The sequence below is a fragment of the Myxine glutinosa genome, chromosome 8 (genome assembly GCF_964187855.1).
Source record: "Myxine glutinosa chromosome 8, kmMyxGlut1.1, whole genome shotgun sequence".
NCBI classification, from domain to species: domain Eukaryota; kingdom Metazoa; phylum Chordata; class Myxini; order Myxiniformes; family Myxinidae; genus Myxine; species Myxine glutinosa.
Genome location: NC_136268.1, coordinates 12,318,432 through 12,340,019, shown reverse-complemented (window position 1 = coordinate 12,340,019; position 21,588 = coordinate 12,318,432). Strand labels below are relative to the sequence as shown.

General features: G+C 45.4%; 1 protein-coding gene across 2 annotated transcripts in view; it reads right to left on the bottom strand.

The window, feature by feature from the left end:
- The window catches only part of BCKDK (branched chain keto acid dehydrogenase kinase), a 71,883-nt gene extending 59,539 nt beyond the window's left edge, over nt 1–12,344 (bottom strand). The window contains exon 1 of one of the 2 annotated variants that reach the window (XM_068123908.2): nt 11,946–12,344. In XM_068123908.2, the coding sequence (XP_067980009.2) occupies nt 11,946–12,116 (171 nt within the window). In that variant the 5' untranslated portion in view covers nt 12,117–12,344. Of the gene's footprint in view, nt 1–11,705 lie in introns of both variants that reach the window. The other variant, XM_078782940.1, reaches the window with a different exon arrangement.
- Between the last annotated feature and the right edge of the window lie 9,244 nt (nt 12,345–21,588).

Below are 21,588 nucleotides of genomic sequence, written 5' to 3'. Positions count from 1 at the left end.
ACCCCTTCCCTCTTAACTGTATGTTGTACATACCCCTTCCCTCTTACCTGTATGTTGTACATACCCCTTCCCTCTTACATGTATGTTGTACATACGCCTTCCCTCTTTCCTGTATGTTGTACATACCCCTTCCCTCTTACCTGTATGTTGTACATACCCCTTCCCTCTTTCCTGTATGTTGTACATACCGCTTCCCTCTTACCTGTATGTTGTACATACCCCTTCCCTCTTACCTGTATGTTGTACATACCCCTTCCCTCTTACCTGTATCTTATACACACAACTTCCTTCTTACCTGCATGTTGTACATACCCCTTCCCTCTTACCTGTATGTTGTACATAACCCTTCCCTCTTACCTGTATCTTATACACACAACTTCCTTCTGACCTGCATGTTGTACATACCCCTTCCCTCTTACCTGTATGTTGTACATACCCCTTCCCTCTTACCTGTATGTTGTACATACCCCTTCCCTCTTACCTGTATGTTGTACATACCCCTTCCCTCTTACCTGTATGTTGTACATACCCCTTCCATTTTACCTGTATGTTGTACATACCCCTTCCCTCTTACCTGTATGTTGTACATACCCCTTCCCTCTTACCTGAATGTTGTACATACCCCTTCCCTCTTTCCTGTATCTTGTACATACCCCTTCCCTCTTATCTGTATGTTGTACATACCCCTTCCCTCTTACCTGTATGTTGTACATACCCCATCCCTCTTTCCTGTATGTTGTACATACCCCTTCCCTCTTACCTGTATGTTGTACATACCCCTTCCCTCTTTCCTGTATGTTGTACATACCCCTTCCCTCTTACCTGTATGTTGTACATACCTCTTCCCTCTTACCTGTATGTTGTACGTACCCCTTCCCTTTTACCTGTATGTTGTACATACCCCTTCCCTCTTACCTGTATGTTGTACATACCCCTTCCCTTTTACCTGTATGTTGTACATACCCCTTCCTTCTTACCTGTATGTTGTACATACCCCTTCCCTCTTACCTGTATGTTGTACATATCCCTTCCCTCTTACCTGTATCTTGTACATACCCCTTCCCTCTTTCCTGTATATTATACATACCCCTTCCCTCTTACCTGTATCTTGTACATACCCCTTCCCTCTTACCTGTATGTTGTACATACCCCTTCCCTCTATCTTATACACACAACTTCCTTCTTACCTGCATGTTGTACATACCCCTTCCCTCTTACCTGTATCTTATACATACCCCTTCCCTCTTACCTGTATGTTGTACATATCCCTTCCCTCTTACCTGTATGTTGTACATACCCCTTCCCTCTTTCCTGTATGTTGTACATACCCCTTCCCTCTTTCCTGTATGTTGTACATACCCCTTCCCTCTTACCTGTATGTTGTACATACCCCTTCCCTCTTACCTGTATGTTGTACATACCCCTTCCCTCTTACCTGTATGTTGTACATACCCCTTCCCTCTTACCTGTATCTTATACACACAACTTCCTTCTTACCTGCATGTTGTACATACCCCTTCCCTCTTACCTGTATGTTGTACATACCCCTTCCCTCTTACCTGTATGTTGTACATACCCCTTCCCTCTTACCTGTATGTTGTACATACCCCTTCCCTCTTACCTGTATGTTGTACAGACCCCTTCCCTCTTATCTGTATGTTGAACATACCCCTTCCCTCTTACCTGTATGTTGTACATACCCCTTCCCTCTTACCTGTATCTTGTACATACCCCTTCCCTCTTACCTGTATCTTGTACATACCCCTTCCCTCTTTCCTGTATATTATACATACCCCTTCCCTCTTACCTGTATCTTGTACATACCCCTTCCCTCTTACCTGTATGTTGTACATACCCCTTCCCTCTATCTTATACACACAACTTCCTTCTTACCTGCATGTTGTACATACCCCTTCCCTCTTACCTGTATCTTATACATACCCCTTCCCTCTTACCTGTATGTTGTACATATCCCTTCCCTCTTACCTGTATGTTGTACATACCCCTTCCCTTTTACCTGTATGTTGTACATACCCCTTCCCTCTTACCTGTATGTTGTACATACCCCTTCCCTCTTACCTGAATGTTGTACATACCCCTTCCCTCTTTCCTGTATCTTGTACATACCCCTTCCCTCTTACCTGTATCTTGTACATACCCCTTCCCTCTTTCCTGTATATTATACATACCCCTTCCCTCTTACCTGTATCTTATACATACCCCTTCCCTCTTACCTGTATGTTGTACATATCCCTTCCCTCTTACCTGTATGTTGTACCCCTTCCCTCTTACCTGTATGTTGTACATACCCCTTCCCTCTTACCTGTATGTTGTACATACCCCTTCCCTCTTACCTGTATGTTGTACATACCCCTTCCCTCTTACATGTATGTTGTACATACGCCTTCCCTCTTTCCTGTATGTTGTACATACCCCTTCCCTCTTACCTGTATGTTGTACATACCCCTTCCCTCTTACCTGTATGTTGTACATACCCCTTCCCTTTTACCTGTATGTTGTACATACCCCTTCCCTCTTTCCTGTATCTTGTACATACCCCTTCCCTCTTACCTGTATCTTGTACATACCCCTTCCCTCTTTCCTGTATATTATACATACCCCTTCCCTCTTACCTGTATCTTATACATACCCCTTCCCTCTTACCTGTATGTTGTACATATCCCTTCCCTCTTACCTGTATGTTGTACCCCTTCCCTCTTACCTGTATGTTGTACATACCCCTTCCCTCTTACATGTATGTTGTACATACGCCTTCCCTCTTTCCTGTATGTTGTACATACCCCTTCCCTCTTACCTGTATGTTGTACATACCCCTTCCCTCTTTCCTGTATGTTGTACATACCGCTTCCCTCTTACCTGTATGTTGTACATACCCCTTCCCTCTTACCTGTATGTTGTACATACCCCTTCCCTCTTACCTGTATCTTATACACACAACTTCCTTCTTACCTGCATGTTGTACATACCCCTTCCCTCTTACCTGTATGTTGTACATAACCCTTCCCTCTTACCTGTATCTTATACACACAACTTCCTTCTGACCTGCATGTTGTACATACCCCTTCCCTCTTACCTGTATGTTGTACATACCCCTTCCCTCTTACCTGTATGTTGTACATACCCCTTCCCTCTTACCTGTATGTTGTACATACCCCTTCCCTCTTACCTGTATGTTGTACATACCCCTTCCATTTTACCTGTATGTTGTACATACCCCTTCCCTCTTACCTGTATGTTGTACATACCCCTTCCCTCTTACCTGAATGTTGTACATACCCCTTCCCTCTTTCCTGTATCTTGTACATACCCCTTCCCTCTTATCTGTATGTTGTACATACCCCTTCCCTCTTACCTGTATGTTGTACATACCCCTTCCCTCTTACCTGTATGTTGTACATACCCCTTCCCTCTTACCTGTATGTTGTACATACCCCTTCCCTCTTACCTGTATGTTGTACATACCCCTTCCCTCTTACCTGTATGTTGTACATACCCCTTCCCTCTTACATGTATGTTGTACATACGCCTTCCCTCTTTCCTGTATGTTGTACATACCCCTTCCCTCTTACCTGTATGTTGTACATACCCCTTCCCTCTTACCTGTATGTTGTACATACCCCTTCCCTCTTACCTGTATGTTGTACATACCCCTTCCCTCTTACCTGTATGTTGTACATACCCCTTCCCTCTTACCTGTATATTGTACAGACCCCTTCCCTCTTATCTGTATGTTGAACATACCCCTTCCCTCTTACCTGTATGTTGTACATACCCCTTCCCTCTTACCTGTATGTTGTACATACCCCTTCCCTCTTTCCTGTATCTTGTACATACCCCTTCCCTCTTACCTGTATCTTGTACATACCCCTTCCCTCTTTCCTGTATATTATACATACCCCTTCCCTCTTACCTGTATCTTGTACATACCCCTTCCCTCTTACCTGTATGTTGTACATACCCCTTCCCTCTATCTTCTACACACAACTTCCTTCTTACCTGCATGTTGTACATACCCCTTCCCTCTTACCTGTATCTTATACATACCCCTTCCCTCTTACCTGTATGTTGTACATATCCCTTCCCTCTTAACTGTATGTTGTACATACCCCTACCCTTTTACCTGTATGTTGTACATACCCCTTCCCTCTTACCTGTATGTTGTACATACCCCTTCCCTGTTACCTGTATGTTGTACATACCCCTTCCCTCTTACCTGAATGTTGTACATACCCCTTCCCTCTTTCCTGTATCTTGTACATACCCCTTCCCTCTTACCTGTATGTTGTACAGACCCCTTCCCTCTTACCTGTATGTTGTACATACCCCTTCCCTCTTACCTGTATGTTGTACATACCCCTTCCCTCTTACCTGTATGTTGTACATACCCCTTCCCTCTTACATGTATGTTGTACATACGCCTTCCCTCTTTCCTGTATGTTGTACATACCCCTTCCCTCTTACCTGTATGTTGTACATACCCCTTCCCTCTTACCTGTATGTTGTACATACCCCTTCCCTCTTACCTGTATGTTGTACATACCCCTTCCCTCTTACCTGTATGTTGTACATACCCCTTCCCTCTTACATGTATGTTGTACATACGCCTTCCCTCTTTCCTGTATGTTGTACATACCCCTTCCCTCTTACCTGTATGTTGTACATACCCCTTCCCTCTTACCTGTATGTTGTACATACCCCTTCCCTTTTACCTGTATGTTGTACATACCCCTTCCCTCTTTCCTGTATCTTGTACATACCCCTTCCCTCTTACCTGTATCTTGTACATACCCCTTCCCTCTTTCCTGTATATTATACATACCCCTTCCCTCTTACCTGTATCTTATACATACCCCTTCCCTCTTACCTGTATGTTGTACATATCCCTTCCCTCTTACCTGTATGTTGTACCCCTTCCCTCTTACCTGTATGTTGTACATACCCCTTCCCTCTTACATGTATGTTGTACATACGCCTTCCCTCTTTCCTGTATGTTGTACATACCCCTTCCCTCTTACCTGTATGTTGTACATACCCCTTCCCTCTTTCCTGTATGTTGTACATACCGCTTCCCTCTTACCTGTATGTTGTACATACCCCTTCCCTCTTACCTGTATGTTGTACATACCCCTTCCCTCTTACCTGTATCTTATACACACAACTTCCTTCTTACCTGCATGTTGTACATACCCCTTCCCTCTTACCTGTATGTTGTACATAACCCTTCCCTCTTACCTGTATCTTATACACACAACTTCCTTCTGACCTGCATGTTGTACATACCCCTTCCCTCTTACCTGTATGTTGTACATACCCCTTCCCTCTTACCTGTATGTTGTACATACCCCTTCCCTCTTACCTGTATGTTGTACATACCCCTTCCCTCTTACCTGTATGTTGTACATACCCCTTCCATTTTACCTGTATGTTGTACATACCCCTTCCCTCTTACCTGTATGTTGTACATACCCCTTCCCTCTTACCTGAATGTTGTACATACCCCTTCCCTCTTTCCTGTATCTTGTACATACCCCTTCCCTCTTATCTGTATGTTGTACATACCCCTTCCCTCTTACCTGTATGTTGTACATACCCCTTCCCTCTTACCTGTATGTTGTACATACCCCTTCCCTCTTACCTGTATGTTGTACATACCCCTTCCCTCTTACCTGTATGTTGTACATACCCCTTCCCTCTTACCTGTATGTTGTACATACCCCTTCCCTCTTACATGTATGTTGTACATACGCCTTCCCTCTTTCCTGTATGTTGTACATACCCCTTCCCTCTTACCTGTATGTTGTACATACCCCTTCCCTCTTACCTGTATGTTGTACATACCCCTTCCCTCTTACCTGTATGTTGTACATACCCCTTCCCTCTTACCTGTATGTTGTACATACCCCTTCCCTCTTACCTGTATATTGTACAGACCCCTTCCCTCTTATCTGTATGTTGAACATACCCCTTCCCTCTTACCTGTATGTTGTACATACCCCTTCCCTCTTACCTGTATGTTGTACATACCCCTTCCCTCTTTCCTGTATCTTGTACATACCCCTTCCCTCTTACCTGTATCTTGTACATACCCCTTCCCTCTTTCCTGTATATTATACATACCCCTTCCCTCTTACCTGTATCTTGTACATACCCCTTCCCTCTTACCTGTATGTTGTACATACCCCTTCCCTCTATCTTCTACACACAACTTCCTTCTTACCTGCATGTTGTACATACCCCTTCCCTCTTACCTGTATCTTATACATACCCCTTCCCTCTTACCTGTATGTTGTACATATCCCTTCCCTCTTAACTGTATGTTGTACATACCCCTACCCTTTTACCTGTATGTTGTACATACCCCTTCCCTCTTACCTGTATGTTGTACATACCCCTTCCCTGTTACCTGTATGTTGTACATACCCCTTCCCTCTTACCTGAATGTTGTACATACCCCTTCCCTCTTTCCTGTATCTTGTACATACCCCTTCCCTCTTACCTGTATGTTGTACAGACCCCTTCCCTCTTACCTGTATGTTGTACATACCCCTTCCCTCTTACCTGTATGTTGTACATACCCCTTCCCTCTTACCTGTATGTTGTACATACCCCTTCCCTCTTACATGTATGTTGTACATACGCCTTCCCTCTTTCCTGTATGTTGTACATACCCCTTCCCTCTTACCTGTATGTTGTACATACCCCTTCCCTCTTACCTGTATGTTGTACATACCCCTTCCCTCTTACCTGTATGTTGTACATACCCCTTCCCTCTTACCTGTATGTTGTACATACCCCTTCCCTCTTACATGTATGTTGTACATACGCCTTCCCTCTTTCCTGTATGTTGTACATACCCCTTCCCTCTTACCTGTATGTTGTACATACCCCTTCCCTCTTACCTGTATGTTGTACATACCCCTTCCCTCTTACCTGTATGTTGTACATACCCCTTCCCTCTTACCTGTATGTTGTACATACCCCTTCCCTCTTACCTGTATGTTGTACATACCCCTTCCCTCTTACCTGTATATTGTACAGACCCCTTCCCTCTTATCTGTATGTTGAACATACCCCTTCCCTCTTACCTGTATGTTGTACATACCCCTTCCCTCTTACCTGTATGTTGTACATACCCCTTCCCTCTTTCCTGTATCTTGTACATACCCCTTCCCTCTTACCTGTATCTTGTACATACCCCTTCCCTCTTTCCTGTATATTATACATACCCCTTCCCTCTTACCTGTATCTTGTACATACCCCTTCCCTCTTACCTGTATGTTGTACATACCCCTTCCCTCTATCTTCTACACACAACTTCCTTCTTACCTGCATGTTGTACATACCCCTTCCCTCTTACCTGTATCTTATACATACCCCTTCCCTCTTACCTGTATGTTGTACATATCCCTTCCCTCTTACCTGTATGTTGTACATACCCCTTCCCTTTTACCTGTATGTTGTACATACCCCTTCCCTCTTACCTGTATGTTGTACATACCCCTTCCCTGTTACCTGTATGTTGTACATACCCCTTCCCTCTTACCTGAATGTTGTACATACCCCTTCCCTCTTTCCTGTATCTTGTACATACCCCTTCCCTCTTACCTGTATGTTGTACAGACCCCTTCCCTCTTACCTGTATGTTGTACATACCCCTTCCCTCTTACCTGTATGTTGTAAATACCCCTTCCCTCTTACCTGTATGTTGTACATACGCCTTCCCTCTTTCCTGTATGTTGTACATACCCCTTCCCTCTTACCTGTATGTTGTACATACCCCTTCCCTCTTACCTGTATGTTGTACATACCCCTTCCCTCTTACCTGTATGTTGTACATACCCCTTCCCTTTTACCTGTATGTTGTACATACCCCTTCCCTCTTACCTGTATGTTGTACATACCCCTTCCCTCTTACCTGTATGTTGTACATACCCCTTCCCTCTTACCTGTATGTTGTACATACCCCTTCCCTCTTACCTGTATGTTGTACATACCCCTTCCCTCTTACCTGTATGTTGTACATACCCCTTCCCTTTTACCTGTATGTTGTACATACCCCTTCCCTCTTACCTGTATCTTGTACATACCCCTTCCCTCTTACCTGTATGTTGTACATACCCCTTCCCTCTATCTTATACACACAACTTCCTTCTTACCTGCATGTTGTACATACCCCTTCCCTCTTACCTGTATCTTATACATACCCCTTCCCTCTTACCTGTATGTTGTACATACCCCTTCCCTCTTACCTGTATGTTGTACATACCCCTTCCCTCTTACCTGTATGTTGTACATACCCCATCCCTCTTTCCTGTATGTTGTACATACCCCTTCCCTCTTACCTGTATGTTGTACATACCCCTTCCCTCTTTCCTGTATGTTGTACATACCCCTTCCCTCTTACCTGTATGTTGTACATACCTCTTCCCTCTTACCTGTATGTTGTACGTACCCCTTCCCTTTTACCTGTATGTTGTACATACCCCTTCCCTCTTACCTGTATGTTGTACATACCCCTTCCCTTTTACCTGTATGTTGTACATACCCCTTCCTTCTTACCTGTATGTTGTACATACCCCTTCCCTCTTACCTGTATGTTGTACATATCCCTTCCCTCTTACCTGTATCTTGTACATACCCCTTCCCTCTTTCCTGTATATTATACATACCCCTTCCCTCTTACCTGTATCTTGTACATACCCCTTCCCTCTTACCTGTATGTTGTACATACCCCTTCCCTCTATCTTATACACACAACTTCCTTCTTACCTGCATGTTGTACATACCCCTTCCCTCTTACCTGTATCTTATACATACCCCTTCCCTCTTACCTGTATGTTGTACATATCCCTTCCCTCTTACCTGTATGTTGTACATACCCCTTCCCTCTTTCCTGTATGTTGTACATACCCCTTCCCTCTTTCCTGTATGTTGTACATACCCCTTCCCTCTTACCTGTATGTTGTACATACCCCTTCCCTCTTACCTGTATGTTGTACATACCCCTTCCCTCTTACCTGTATGTTGTACATACCCCTTCCCTCTTACCTGTATCTTATACACACAACTTCCTTCTTACCTGCATGTTGTACATACCCCTTCCCTCTTACCTGTATGTTGTACATACCCCTTCCCTCTTACCTGTATGTTGTACATACCCCTTCCCTCTTACCTGTATGTTGTACATACCCCTTCCCTCTTACCTGTATGTTGTACAGACCCCTTCCCTCTTATCTGTATGTTGAACATACCCCTTCCCTCTTACCTGTATGTTGTACATACCCCTTCCCTCTTACCTGTATCTTGTACATACCCCTTCCCTCTTACCTGTATCTTGTACATACCCCTTCCCTCTTTCCTGTATATTATACATACCCCTTCCCTCTTACCTGTATCTTGTACATACCCCTTCCCTCTTACCTGTATGTTGTACATACCCCTTCCCTCTATCTTATACACACAACTTCCTTCTTACCTGCATGTTGTACATACCCCTTCCCTCTTACCTGTATCTTATACATACCCCTTCCCTCTTACCTGTATGTTGTACATATCCCTTCCCTCTTACCTGTATGTTGTACATACCCCTTCCCTTTTACCTGTATGTTGTACATACCCCTTCCCTCTTACCTGTATGTTGTACATACCCCTTCCCTCTTACCTGAATGTTGTACATACCCCTTCCCTCTTTCCTGTATCTTGTACATACCCCTTCCCTCTTACCTGTATCTTGTACATACCCCTTCCCTCTTTCCTGTATATTATACATACCCCTTCCCTCTTACCTGTATCTTATACATACCCCTTCCCTCTTACCTGTATGTTGTACATATCCCTTCCCTCTTACCTGTATGTTGTACCCCTTCCCTCTTACCTGTATGTTGTACATACCCCTTCCCTCTTACCTGTATGTTGTACATACCCCTTCCCTCTTACCTGTATGTTGTACATACCCCTTCCCTCTTACATGTATGTTGTACATACGCCTTCCCTCTTTCCTGTATGTTGTACATACCCCTTCCCTCTTACCTGTATGTTGTACATACCCCTTCCCTCTTACCTGTATGTTGTACATACCCCTTCCCTTTTACCTGTATGTTGTACATACCCCTTCCCTCTTACCTGTATGTTGTACATACCCCTTCCCTCTTACCTGTATGTTGTACATACCCCTTCCCTCTTACCTGTATGTTGTACATACCCCTTCCCTCTTACCTGTATGTTGTACATACGCCTTCCCTCTTACATGTATGTTGTACATACGCCTTCCCTCTTTCCTGTATGTTGTACATACCCCTTCCCTCTTACCTGTATGTTGTACATACCCCTTCCCTCTTACCTGTATGTTGTACATACCCCTTCCCTCTTACCTGTATGTTGTACATACCCCTTCCCTCTTACCTGTATGTTGTACATACCCCTTCCCTCTTACCTGTATATTGTACAGACCCCTTCCCTCTTACCTGTATGTTGTACATACCCCTTCCCTCTTTCCTGTATCTTGTACATACCCCTTCCCTCTTACCTGTATCTTGTACATACCCCTTCCCTCTTTCCTGTATATTATACATACCCCTTCCCTCTTACCTGTATCTTGTACATACCCCTTCCCTCTTACCTGTATGTTGTACATACCCCTTCCCTCTATCTTATACACACAACTTCCTTCTTACCTGCATGTTGTACATACCCCTTCCCTCTTACCTGTATCTTATACATACCCCTTCCCTCTTACCTGTATGTTGTACATATCCCTTCCCTCTTACCTGTATGTTGTACATACCCCTTCCCTCTTACCTGTATGTTGTACATACCCCTTCCCTCTTTCCTGTATGTTGTACATACCCCTTCCCTCTTACCTGTATGTTGTACATTCCCCTTCCCTCTTACCTGTATGTTGTACATACCCCTTCCCTTTTACCTGTATCTTATACACACAACTTCCTTCTTACCTGTATGTTGTACATACCCCTTCCCTCTTACCTGTATGTTGTACATACCCCTTCCCTCTTTCCTGTATGTTGTACATACCCCTTCCCTCTTACCTGTATGTTGTACATTCCCCTTCCCTCTTACCTGTATGTTGTACATACCCCTTCCCTTTTACCTGTATCTTATACACACAACTTCCTTCTTACCTGCATGTTGTACATACCCCTTCCCTCTTACATGTATGTTGTACATACGCCTTCCCTCTTTCCTGTGTATGTTGTACATACCCCTTCCCTCTTTCCTGTGTATGTTGTACATACCCCTTCCCTCTTACCTGTATGTTGTACATACCCCTTCCCTTTTACCTGTATGTTGTACATACCCCTTCCCTCTTACCTGTATGTTGTACATACCCCTTCCCTCTTACCTGTATGTTGTACATACCCCTTCCCTCTTACCTGTATATTGTACAGACCCCTTCCCTCTTATCTGTATGTTGAACATACCCCTTCCCTCTTACCTGTATGTTGTACATACCCCTTCCCTATGTTGTACATACCCCTTCCCTCTTTCCTGTATCTTGTACATACCCCTTCCCTCTTACCTGTATCTTGTATATACCCCTTCCCTCTTTCCTGTATATTATACATACCCCTTCCCTCTTGCCTGTATCTTGTACATACCCCTTCCCTCTATCTTATACACACAACTTCCTTCTTACCTGCATGTTGTACATACCCCTTCCCTCTTACCTGTATGTTATACAAATCCCTATTCACCGATGTAAAGCACACTTGTGTTCATCTTCACCTCTTTGATCCGGTACCCCTCATCATCATTATAAATATAACCGTCCCTCCCCAACAACCTGATCCCCTAACCCCTAAAACCCCTCAACCTCTAACACCCCTACCCCCTAAACCCCCCTAACCCAACCTCCTTCTCTCCAACAATCAAACCCCACGTCCCCGGAACCCTCAGTGACCCTTCACCTTCTCCGCAGCCAAATCGATCGCAGGTTGGTTGTAGAAAGAGGACACCGTCTTGGAACGTTCCCTCGCTAACTCCAAATGATCCACAACCGAGGAGCATCTCCTCACCGAGATCGCAACTCTCGCAGCGACGGACAAACGCCGCCGTTGCCGGACAAACATGCCCAACATGTCCAACTATCCGACGGCGCCGCCGCTATCGGCGCCATTAAGCCATTTACAGTTCTTCGTTTAATTTTTTTCTTTCTTAAGGCGTTGAGCGTTTCCAGTTTCAACACGAACTAGTTTATCCGAAAACTTACACGAAATCCGTTAATCTTACACAGTTTTTCATTTTGTTTACTCTCGGCATCGATGATTCGGTTTTCCTCGCCGCGTCATCGATGATTCGGTTTCCTCGCCGCGGCATCGATGATTCGGTTTTCCTCGCCACGTCATCGATGATTCGGTTTCCTCGCCGCGTCATCGATGATTCGGTTTTCCTCGCCACGTCAACGATGATTCGGTTTTCCTTGCCGCGGCATCGATGATTCGGTTTTCCTCGCCGCGTCATCGATGATTCGGTAATCGGTTTTCCTCGCCGCGGCATCGATGATTCGGTTTTCCTCGCCGCGGCATCGATGATTCGGTTTCCTCCCCGCGGCATCGATGATTCGGTTTTCCTCGCCGCGGCATCGATGATTCGGTTTGCCTCGCCGCGTCATCGATGATTCGGTTTCCTCGCCGCGTCATGGATGATTCGGTTTTCCTCGCCGCGTCATTGATGATTCGATTTTGATCGCCGCGTCATCGATGATTCGATTTTGATCGCCGCGTCATCGATGATTCGGTTTTCCTCGCCGCGTCATCGATGATTCGGTTTCCTCGCCGCGTCATCGATGATTCGGTTTTCCTCGCCGCGTCATCGATGATTCGGTTTTCCTCGCCGCATCATCGATGATTCGGTTTTCCTCGCCGCGTCATGGATGTTCGCCGAAGCGACGCAACAAAACCGTCGGCGACCAATGTTGTACACCCTCAATTTGTGGTGAACGTCCGCACACAACGCGACTGTCCAAGACACTATTGTCGAAAAACAAAATGTCGATGATGAAGAAATGCACGGAGAGGATGAGAAGAGTGAAAGCTCTGAGCTCTGAGCATTCCTACCTTGTTCGGTTGTGTCCGTCCAGCCGTCCGTCCGTCTGTGATGGGTTTTCGTTACCGCGATAACTTGAGAACGGCTAAAGGGATCTTATTCAAACTTGGCACAGGTATGCATAATGAGGTAAAGATGAACTGATTAGATTTTGGGGTCAAAGGGCAAAGGTCAGAGGTCATGCTAGGTAAAAATACTGTTACCGCGATAACTTGTGAACCAGTGATGGGAATCTGACCAAATTTGGTACAATTATGTAGAATGATGTAAAGATGAACTGATTAGATTTTGGGGTCAAGAGGTCAAAGTCTGTAATAGGTCTATAACTTGAGAACGGCTGAAGTGATCTAATTCAAACTTGGTATAGGTATGTATAATATTGTAATGATTAAGTGATTCGATTTTGGGGTCAAGAGGTCAGAGGTCATGTCGGGTAAAAATGTGCTAACTTGGGCACAGCTGAATGGATTTAAATCAATCTTGATACAAGTATTATCGTGATGTAATAATGTGGGCGAAGGCATATCAGTCGATGTCCTGACGTCGAAGAGTGCCGTTTTAGGTTCCTTGAATATAACTAGGGCATGCCCGTACTATATATATATCTAAAATTATATCCCCCCCCTCTATTTACATGAAATGGTTTGGTCCAAAGCGAACGGCTTGCGAGTGGTGACAATCCCCCCCCTCTATTTACATGAAATGGTTTGGTCCAAAGCGAACGGCTTCCGGAGTTTGGTAAAGAAATCGCCATCGCGTGCACAAACGCGCAGGAAAGCGAATGAATCGCAAATTCGTTTTTATTAGTTTTATTATTAGTTTTAAAACATAGTTTAACGCCAACATAGTTTGCAAACGTGAAATAAATGAATACGCTCTCAAATGTGCCATCCGAGGCAGAGTGTGTCCTCCACGTTCGGCACACGCGATCGTTCGCTGCTCTCTGATTGGTTGAATCGTTTTTTGGACATAGCTCGGTAAGTAATTGTCCGATTAATATGAAACCTTGAAAAGGCACATCCTCGGGTCCCCAGCAATATACCTGGCAAGTTTCAAGTATATCGGACCGGTAGTTGTCGAGAAACAGCGGTCACAGACAAACAAACAAACGTACAAACGTACAGACGTACAGAGATTACTGGAATTATAGATAGATACATAATATATATAGGCGTGGCCAAAAATATTGGCACCCTTGAACTTTTTACAAATACTTCACAATTTTCTCAAAAAAAAGTTGAAATTGACAAAAGTATTTGGTCTCCACAATGCCTTATTTCACTGTTAATATTACAGAATCTTTGCTTTTGATTCAGAACTTAATATATTGTTACGTTTATGTGGGTAGATGAAGGAATCCCATGGGAAAGGTATGACTATAATTATAGCATGGACCGTGGACGCGTAGGAGAAATTTCGATGTACTTTAGTTTTTCCTGTCAATCGGATCAACGATTGCAGAGAAAATCATATTTATTCTGTGCAGACAAACAGACAGACAGATAAACAAACATACAGACAGATAGATAAACAAACGGACTCAAATGCAATACCCTCTCCTCAGGCGAGGGTAAAAAGCTGAAAAAACAATGAAATCTTAGCTTATTCCACACAGAAATCCTAAAATGGCCCGGACGATATTATTGGCACCTTTTAGAAGTTGTTAAAAATAATTACATTTCTAGCAGTTGATTCTCCTTTACTTTAGAATTGAACTCAACTTTGGTGAGTTGCAGGTGCCTACTATATAAATAAATAGCACCGCAAAGCGGGCGTAACCCATCAGCCCATGCATGGTGGAAACCAATTTCAAGATGGCTGCCGTGGCGGCCATATTGAAAATCGCAGCGCGCCCATTTTCGAAAGGAACCTTCCTCGACCCAACCCCAAAACACACTGCAAAAATGGATTTAATCGGACAAGCCGTTCTGCTCGAAATTGATGGAAACCAATTTCAGGATGGCTACCGTGGTGGCCATATTGAAAATCGCAGCGCACCCATTTTCGAAAGGAACCTTCCTCGACCCAACCCCAAAACACACTGCAAAAATGAATTTAATCGGACAAGTCATTCTGCTCGAAATTGACGGAAACCTATTTCAAGATGGCTGCCGTGGCGGCCATTTTGAAAATCGCAGCACGCCCATTTTCGAAAGGAACCTTTCTCTACTCAACCCCAACACACACTGCAAAAATGGATTTAATCTGACAAGCCGTTCTGCTCGAAATTGACGGAAACCAAAAGTTGACGGATGCCCGGATGGCTGCTGTGGCGGCCATATTGAAAATCGCAGCGCGCCCATTTTCGAAAGGAACTTTCCTCTACTCAACCCCAACACACACTGCAAAAATGGATTTAATTGGACAAGCCGTTCTCCTTGAAATTGACGGAAACCAAAAGTTGACGGACGCCCGCCCGGACGCCCGGACGACGCCCGTGACAATACCCCTTAGCCCAATTTGGGCTGAGGGGTGAAAAGTGGTTTTCAACGCCAGCACAAGTGCGAAAAGGCTTTTTCACCACTAAGAGGAGTGCGAAAAGTGGTTCTGCAACACTAGCTCAAGTGCCGAAAGTGGTTTTCAACACCAGCACGAGTGAGACAGTGGTTTTGCAACACTAACACTAGTGCAGAAAGTGGTTTTGCAACACTAAAGCAATTGCAAAAAGTGTTTTTCAATGCCAGTACAAGTGTGGACAATGGTTTTCAATGTTAGCACGAGTCCGAAAAGTCGTTTTGCAATGCTAACCCAAGTGCTAAAAGTGGTTTTCAACACCAGCACGAGTGCAGAAAGTGGTTTTGCAACACTAGCACGAGTGCGAAATGTGGTTATTCAACAATAACACATGTGTGAAAAGTGGTTTTCAACAATAGCACGAGTGTGTAAAGTGGTTATGCAACACTGGCACAAGTGAGACGAGTGGTTTTGCAACACTAACACAAGTGCAACAAGCGTTACGCCTAGGTCCCCCGTCAGTGAAGTGATGTGAGTTGACAAAGTGGAAGACGCAGAAAACATGGAAGAGTCGATAATATTTGCGAGTGGGTTGGAGAAAAGGAAGGATGGTATGAAGTTGTGTTTGACAAGTTGTTGGGTAGAGGGATACTAACATTGGGGAGGATAGTTGTTCATTGTGATATCTTTGGAATTTGAACGTGTGTACGTTGAGTCCACTATGTAGTTTGAGGAACGATTCCAGGACGAGGTGATATAATATAACAAATATCATGAAACATTTACATTTTGTAGTCCATTGTATAATTTAAATAAACATAAATGCAAATTTCGCATGTGGAAAAAGTAAGTACACCCTTGGCTCTAATAGGTGGTGTTGCCCCCTGATACCGCCTCAAGTAGGCAGAAACAACCTCAAGTAGGCATTTCTTAGAACTGTCTACCAGTCTCTGACATCGACTGTGAGAAATTTTTGCCCACTCCTCCATGCAGAATTCTTTCAGCTGTGCGGTTTGAGGGGTTTCTTGCATGCACAGCTCGTTTCAAATCCCCCCGCAACATCTCGTTGGGATTTAGATCCGGGTTTTGACTTGGCCATTCCAGAACCCTCCATTTCTTTCTTTTCAGCCATTCCTTAGTGGATTTACTGGTATGTTTAGGGTCATTGTCATGTTGCAAGGTCCACCTGAGGTTGAGCTTCAACTTTCCGACAGATGGCCTCACATTATCCTCAAGCACCCGATTGTACAATGAAGAATTCATAGTGGATTATATGATGGTGAGCTGCCCAGGCCCTGATGCAGCTAAGCTGCCCCAAACCATAGTATTTCCACCACCATGCTTTACAGTTGGTATCAGGTTCTTGTGGGCAAATGCTGTCTTTGGTTTTCACCAATCATGTCTTCTGGTACTGTGGCCAAATAGCTCTACCTTTGACTCATCTGTCCAGAGCACATTGTTCCAGAAGTGCTGGTCTTTGCCTAGGTGTTCATTGGCAAACTTTAGTCTTGCCCTGATGTTCTTTCTGGACAGCAAAGGTTTCCTCCTGGCACACCTCCCATGTAGATCAAATTTGTGCAGCCTCTTTCTAATGGTAGACTCGTGCACTTTGACATCAACAGTGGCAAGAGCTACCTGTAGGTCCCATGATGACATTCTGGGGTTCTTAGAGACTTCTTTCAGCATCTTGCGGTCTGCTCTCGGGCTGAACTTGCTGGGGCGGCTTGGCCTGAACAAGTTGCCAGTTGTTTGGAATCTTCTCCACTTGTAGATGATCTTCCGGACAGTCGAATGATCGATTTCAAATTGTTTGGAGATCTTTTTGAATCCCTTCCCATACTCGTAGGCATCTATAACCTTTTTTCTGAAGGCCTCAGAGAGCTCTTTTGATCTAGGCATGGTGACGCCGCACACTTCAACAACAAAGAGCAAACCAAACTAAATGTCTGAGGTTTAAATAAGACAGGTTCCTCCAAGATCCTCTCTAACGATGTTCTAATCATTTGCACCTGAGCTGGTGCACCTTTTTTTTTTTTTTTTTTTTGTATACAAGATCGAGGCTCGTGAAAGAGCGAACATTAATCACACAGAAAGACAAACCGACACATAAAACATATAACATCGGGAGCGGTAGACAAGATGGGGAGAGAGGGGGAAGGACACAAACACAACATTTGAGAGCAGGGACCGAGAGACATGGAGACATCGAGAAATCTGAGAGAGGGCGAGGGCTTTTGGGGGGGGGGCATGGGAAGGGGGTGGTGGGAGAGGTATAAAACATATGGACACTGCCAGGACTTCCAGGAAAGAAGTTGGAATTTCAAACAAGGTGGATCTGGGGTGAATTAGCGGGGATAGAAAAGATCAAGGTTTTGGATGGGGGAAGATAAGAGATGGTGGTGAACAGCTGTTTTAAAGACCTGGAGGGAGGAGTGGGATTGAAGGGAGTGAGGGAGTTTGTTCCAGAGGCGGGAGAAAAGAGGAATGAAAGAGTGAAGGTGAGCAGAGAGCCGAGATTTCGGCAGTTTAACCATCAGAGGGTTGCTGGCAGATCTTGTGCGACCTGTAGGAATATTTGGGGGACAGAGCACAGAGAGAGCTGTGGGTGCAAGGCCGGAGAGGAGTCTGTAGAAGACAGAAAGACCACCTACCTGCCTGTGGTGAGTGAGTGAAAGGCCCTCAGAGATAGCTTCATCGCGGGAGATTCCAATAATTCTGAAAGCTTTGGTTTCAACAGCGTGAAGCCGAGCTAGGTGTGAGGCAGGAGCACCGGCCCATAGGGGAGAACAGTATTCCATTGAGCTGCGGATGAAAGCCTTGTATGTGGTGAGGAGCTCAGGTGTGCCGAGGAAGGACTTCGCACGACGGAGGATGCCCAGTCGGCGACTGGCTTTGGAGGCCAGCTTGCAAATGTGGTTTTCCCAAGAAAGATCATGGCAGATTGTGAGACCCAAAAGCTTGAGCGACAGAACTTCTTGGAGAGGATTGTTGAGAAAGTAGATGGGGGGGGTTGTCCAGTCGATCTTTTCGGAGAGACATAGTAAGAGTGTGAGATTTGTCAGGATTGAAAGACATGTTCCACTTTTTTGACCAGTCTGTGATTTTGTCCAAGTATTCAGAGAGTGAGGAGGCTGCAGACTGCCGATCTGAGGGAAGAGGAATGGAGCGGCAGAGAGTGGAGTCATCAGCAAAGAGATAGAGAGGATTTTCAAGAGAGTCAGAGAGATCATTGATGAAGACCAGAAAAAGCACGGGGCCCAGAACATTGCCTTGGGGAACTCCAGCCTGAACAGGAAGAGGAGATGAGAGAAACCCATTCAGGGCCACACGTTGACGACGACTAGAGAGGAAGTCCGCCAGCCATGCATGGAGATTTCCATGGATACCAAAGGAGGAGAGTTTGGTGAGCAGAGCGGGGTGCCAGACCCTGTCAAAGGCACGTGATATGTCGAGGGAGACAGCTCTAATTTCCTGTTTGGCATTGAGGACCTCCATCCATTGTTGAGACAGCAGAAGCAGCATGTCCAGAGTAGAGTGACCTGGTCTGAAACCAAATTGATGATCAGAGATCAAGCCATTGGAGAAGAGGAAAGATTTCATCTCCGAAGCAATGATGGATTCCATGACTTTGCTGATAATTGGGAGAAGGCTGATTGGTCTGTAGTTGCTAGGATCTGTTTTTGCACCTTTTTTGTGCATAGCGGTGATGTTGGCTGATTTCCAAGCAGATGGCAGTTGACCTTGAGCAAAAGAGAGGGTGAAGAGAACAGAGAGAGGGTGAGATAGAGCGGCAGAGCAGGAATTTAGGACCCGTGGGTTGATGCCGTCGGGTCCAGTTGCAGAATCAGAGTCGAGGGTTGACAGAAACTTTTCCACCTTGTCAGGAGGAAAGGACACGGAGTCCAGGAGCAGCAGGGTACGACTGGGTATGGTGGGTACAGAGAGGGATGGGTTTGGGACACAAGATTTAGAGGCAAACACAGAGTTGAGGCATTCAGCTTTTTCACGTGCGGAGTCAGCTGTGTAACCATTTGAGGTAAGGGAGGGGATGGAGGGGGAACAAACACCAGAAACGGATTTGACCAGACGCCACCAAGTTTTTGGAAGAGGGAGACAGATAAGAGAGTTCAGTCTTGAGAACGGAGAGATATTGTTTCCTGGCTCTCCTGAGGGTGGACACACACTTGTTTCGGGCTTTGTGAAAGGAAATGAGATTTCCTTCCGTTGGATTTGCTTTCCAGGAGATGAAGGCAAGTTGTTTCTGGGCAACAGCCTCACCACAAGATTCCATGTACCATGGATGGGAGGAAGGGTATGACAACTGAAGACGAGATGGGATAAATCTGTGCATGAGAGAGAGCAATTTACTTTGGAAGAATTCCCAGGATGTGTTGATGTCAGAGGTGGTAGAGATGGGAGACCAGTCCAGATGATTGATGGCTGCTTGAAGACCGTGCCAGTTGGCCTGAGTGAAATGCCAGACTCGTCGACGCTGAGCAGGCTCCCTGAGGATGGTCAGAGAGATGTCCACTTTAACAAGGACATGATCAGATGAGCCGATTGGAGCAGAAGAAGAGCAGCAGACATTTTCAGGGAAGTTAGTCATAACCAAGTCCAGAAGAGAAGATGTTCCGTTGACTGAGATCCGGGTCGGGAAATTGACAGATTGTGTCAGTCCCAGTGAGTCGCAGAAGTCCTTTGCTGAGGAGCCATGGCTAGTGAGAGAGGTACCCACACCCAGCCAACTGGCATGATGACAGTTGAAATCATTAATATGAGGAAGAGAGAGTTGGGATGAGTAGATAGAAGTTGGTCCATATTATCAGACAGCGAGATGTAGATGGAGTCATCACTGTTTGGTGGACGGTACAACACACATATGAACAAGAGGTGGGAGCGAAGGGGAAGCCGTAGCCAGAGGTATTCCTGGGGGTGAGGTGGAGAGAGTGCAGTGCAGGGCGAGTGAGGAAGAGAGTTTTTGATAAAGATAGCAACCCCACCTCCAGGACGAGGCTCAGGTCTATCATACCGGAGGAGGGAGTAGCCCGGGAGAGATACTAAGGAATCAGAGACATCATAAAGGAGGAACGTTTCTGTTAAGCAGATCACGTCTGGTTTGACAGAAGCAACCTGTATGGAGAGATCAGTTAAGTTTGAACGAAGGCCCCGGATGTTTGAGGTCCATACCGTTAATGAAGAGGAAGGGGGAGCATCAGATACAGGACAGGGGGGAGGAGGGGTAGGGTAAGATGTGGAAGAGGTAGGGAGAGCTGTTGAAGGTGTGTCAGAGATTTCAGAATAGCTCGGAGAAAGGGAAGGATGGGGCGGACAAAAGGTTTGATGGTGATTGGGTGAGGCACAATGAGGTGTTATTTGAGGAGGGGGAAGAGCGAGGCAGAAGGTTGGGGGAGCTGGAGGTGAGAGTTGGAAGGGGGAAGAAGCGGGGAGGACGCTTTGAGGAGGGGGAGTGAGAGGGGGGAAATTGAGAAGCAATGAGGGTGGGGAGATTTGAAGGGGAGGTGTGAGGGGGAGTTTGGGAGGGAAGGGACAAGGGGAGGGATTTGAAAGGGATGGGATATGGGGGAGATTTGGAGGGGAAGGGTGAGGGAGGAGTCTAGGAGGGGAGGGGCGAGGGGGCGTCTTGGCGGGGAGGGGTGAGGGGGTAGTTTAGGAGGGAGGAGGCAAGGGGGGAGATTTGAAAGGGATGGGTGATGGGGAAGATTTGGAGGGGAGGGGTGATGGGGAAGACTTGGAGGGGAGGGGTTATGGGGAAGATTTGGAGGGGAGGGGTGAGATTGGATTTTAGAAAGTGTATGATTTATGGGAAACGAACATTTATTGCAAAATGAGTTTCTTGTGACCTTCGAGTTAAAAATACGTTTAAGGACGCTGGATGGAGGATGGAGTGCAGGAGAGTTTAGGGAATGTAGAAAAAAGGCACTATAGGAGATGGATATTTTTTTTGGGATGAATTGATTTGGTGAGCAAGTCGAAAGCAGCCTTTTAAAGAAGAAGAAGAAAAAGGTGTTATAAAATATGACGGCATACTTA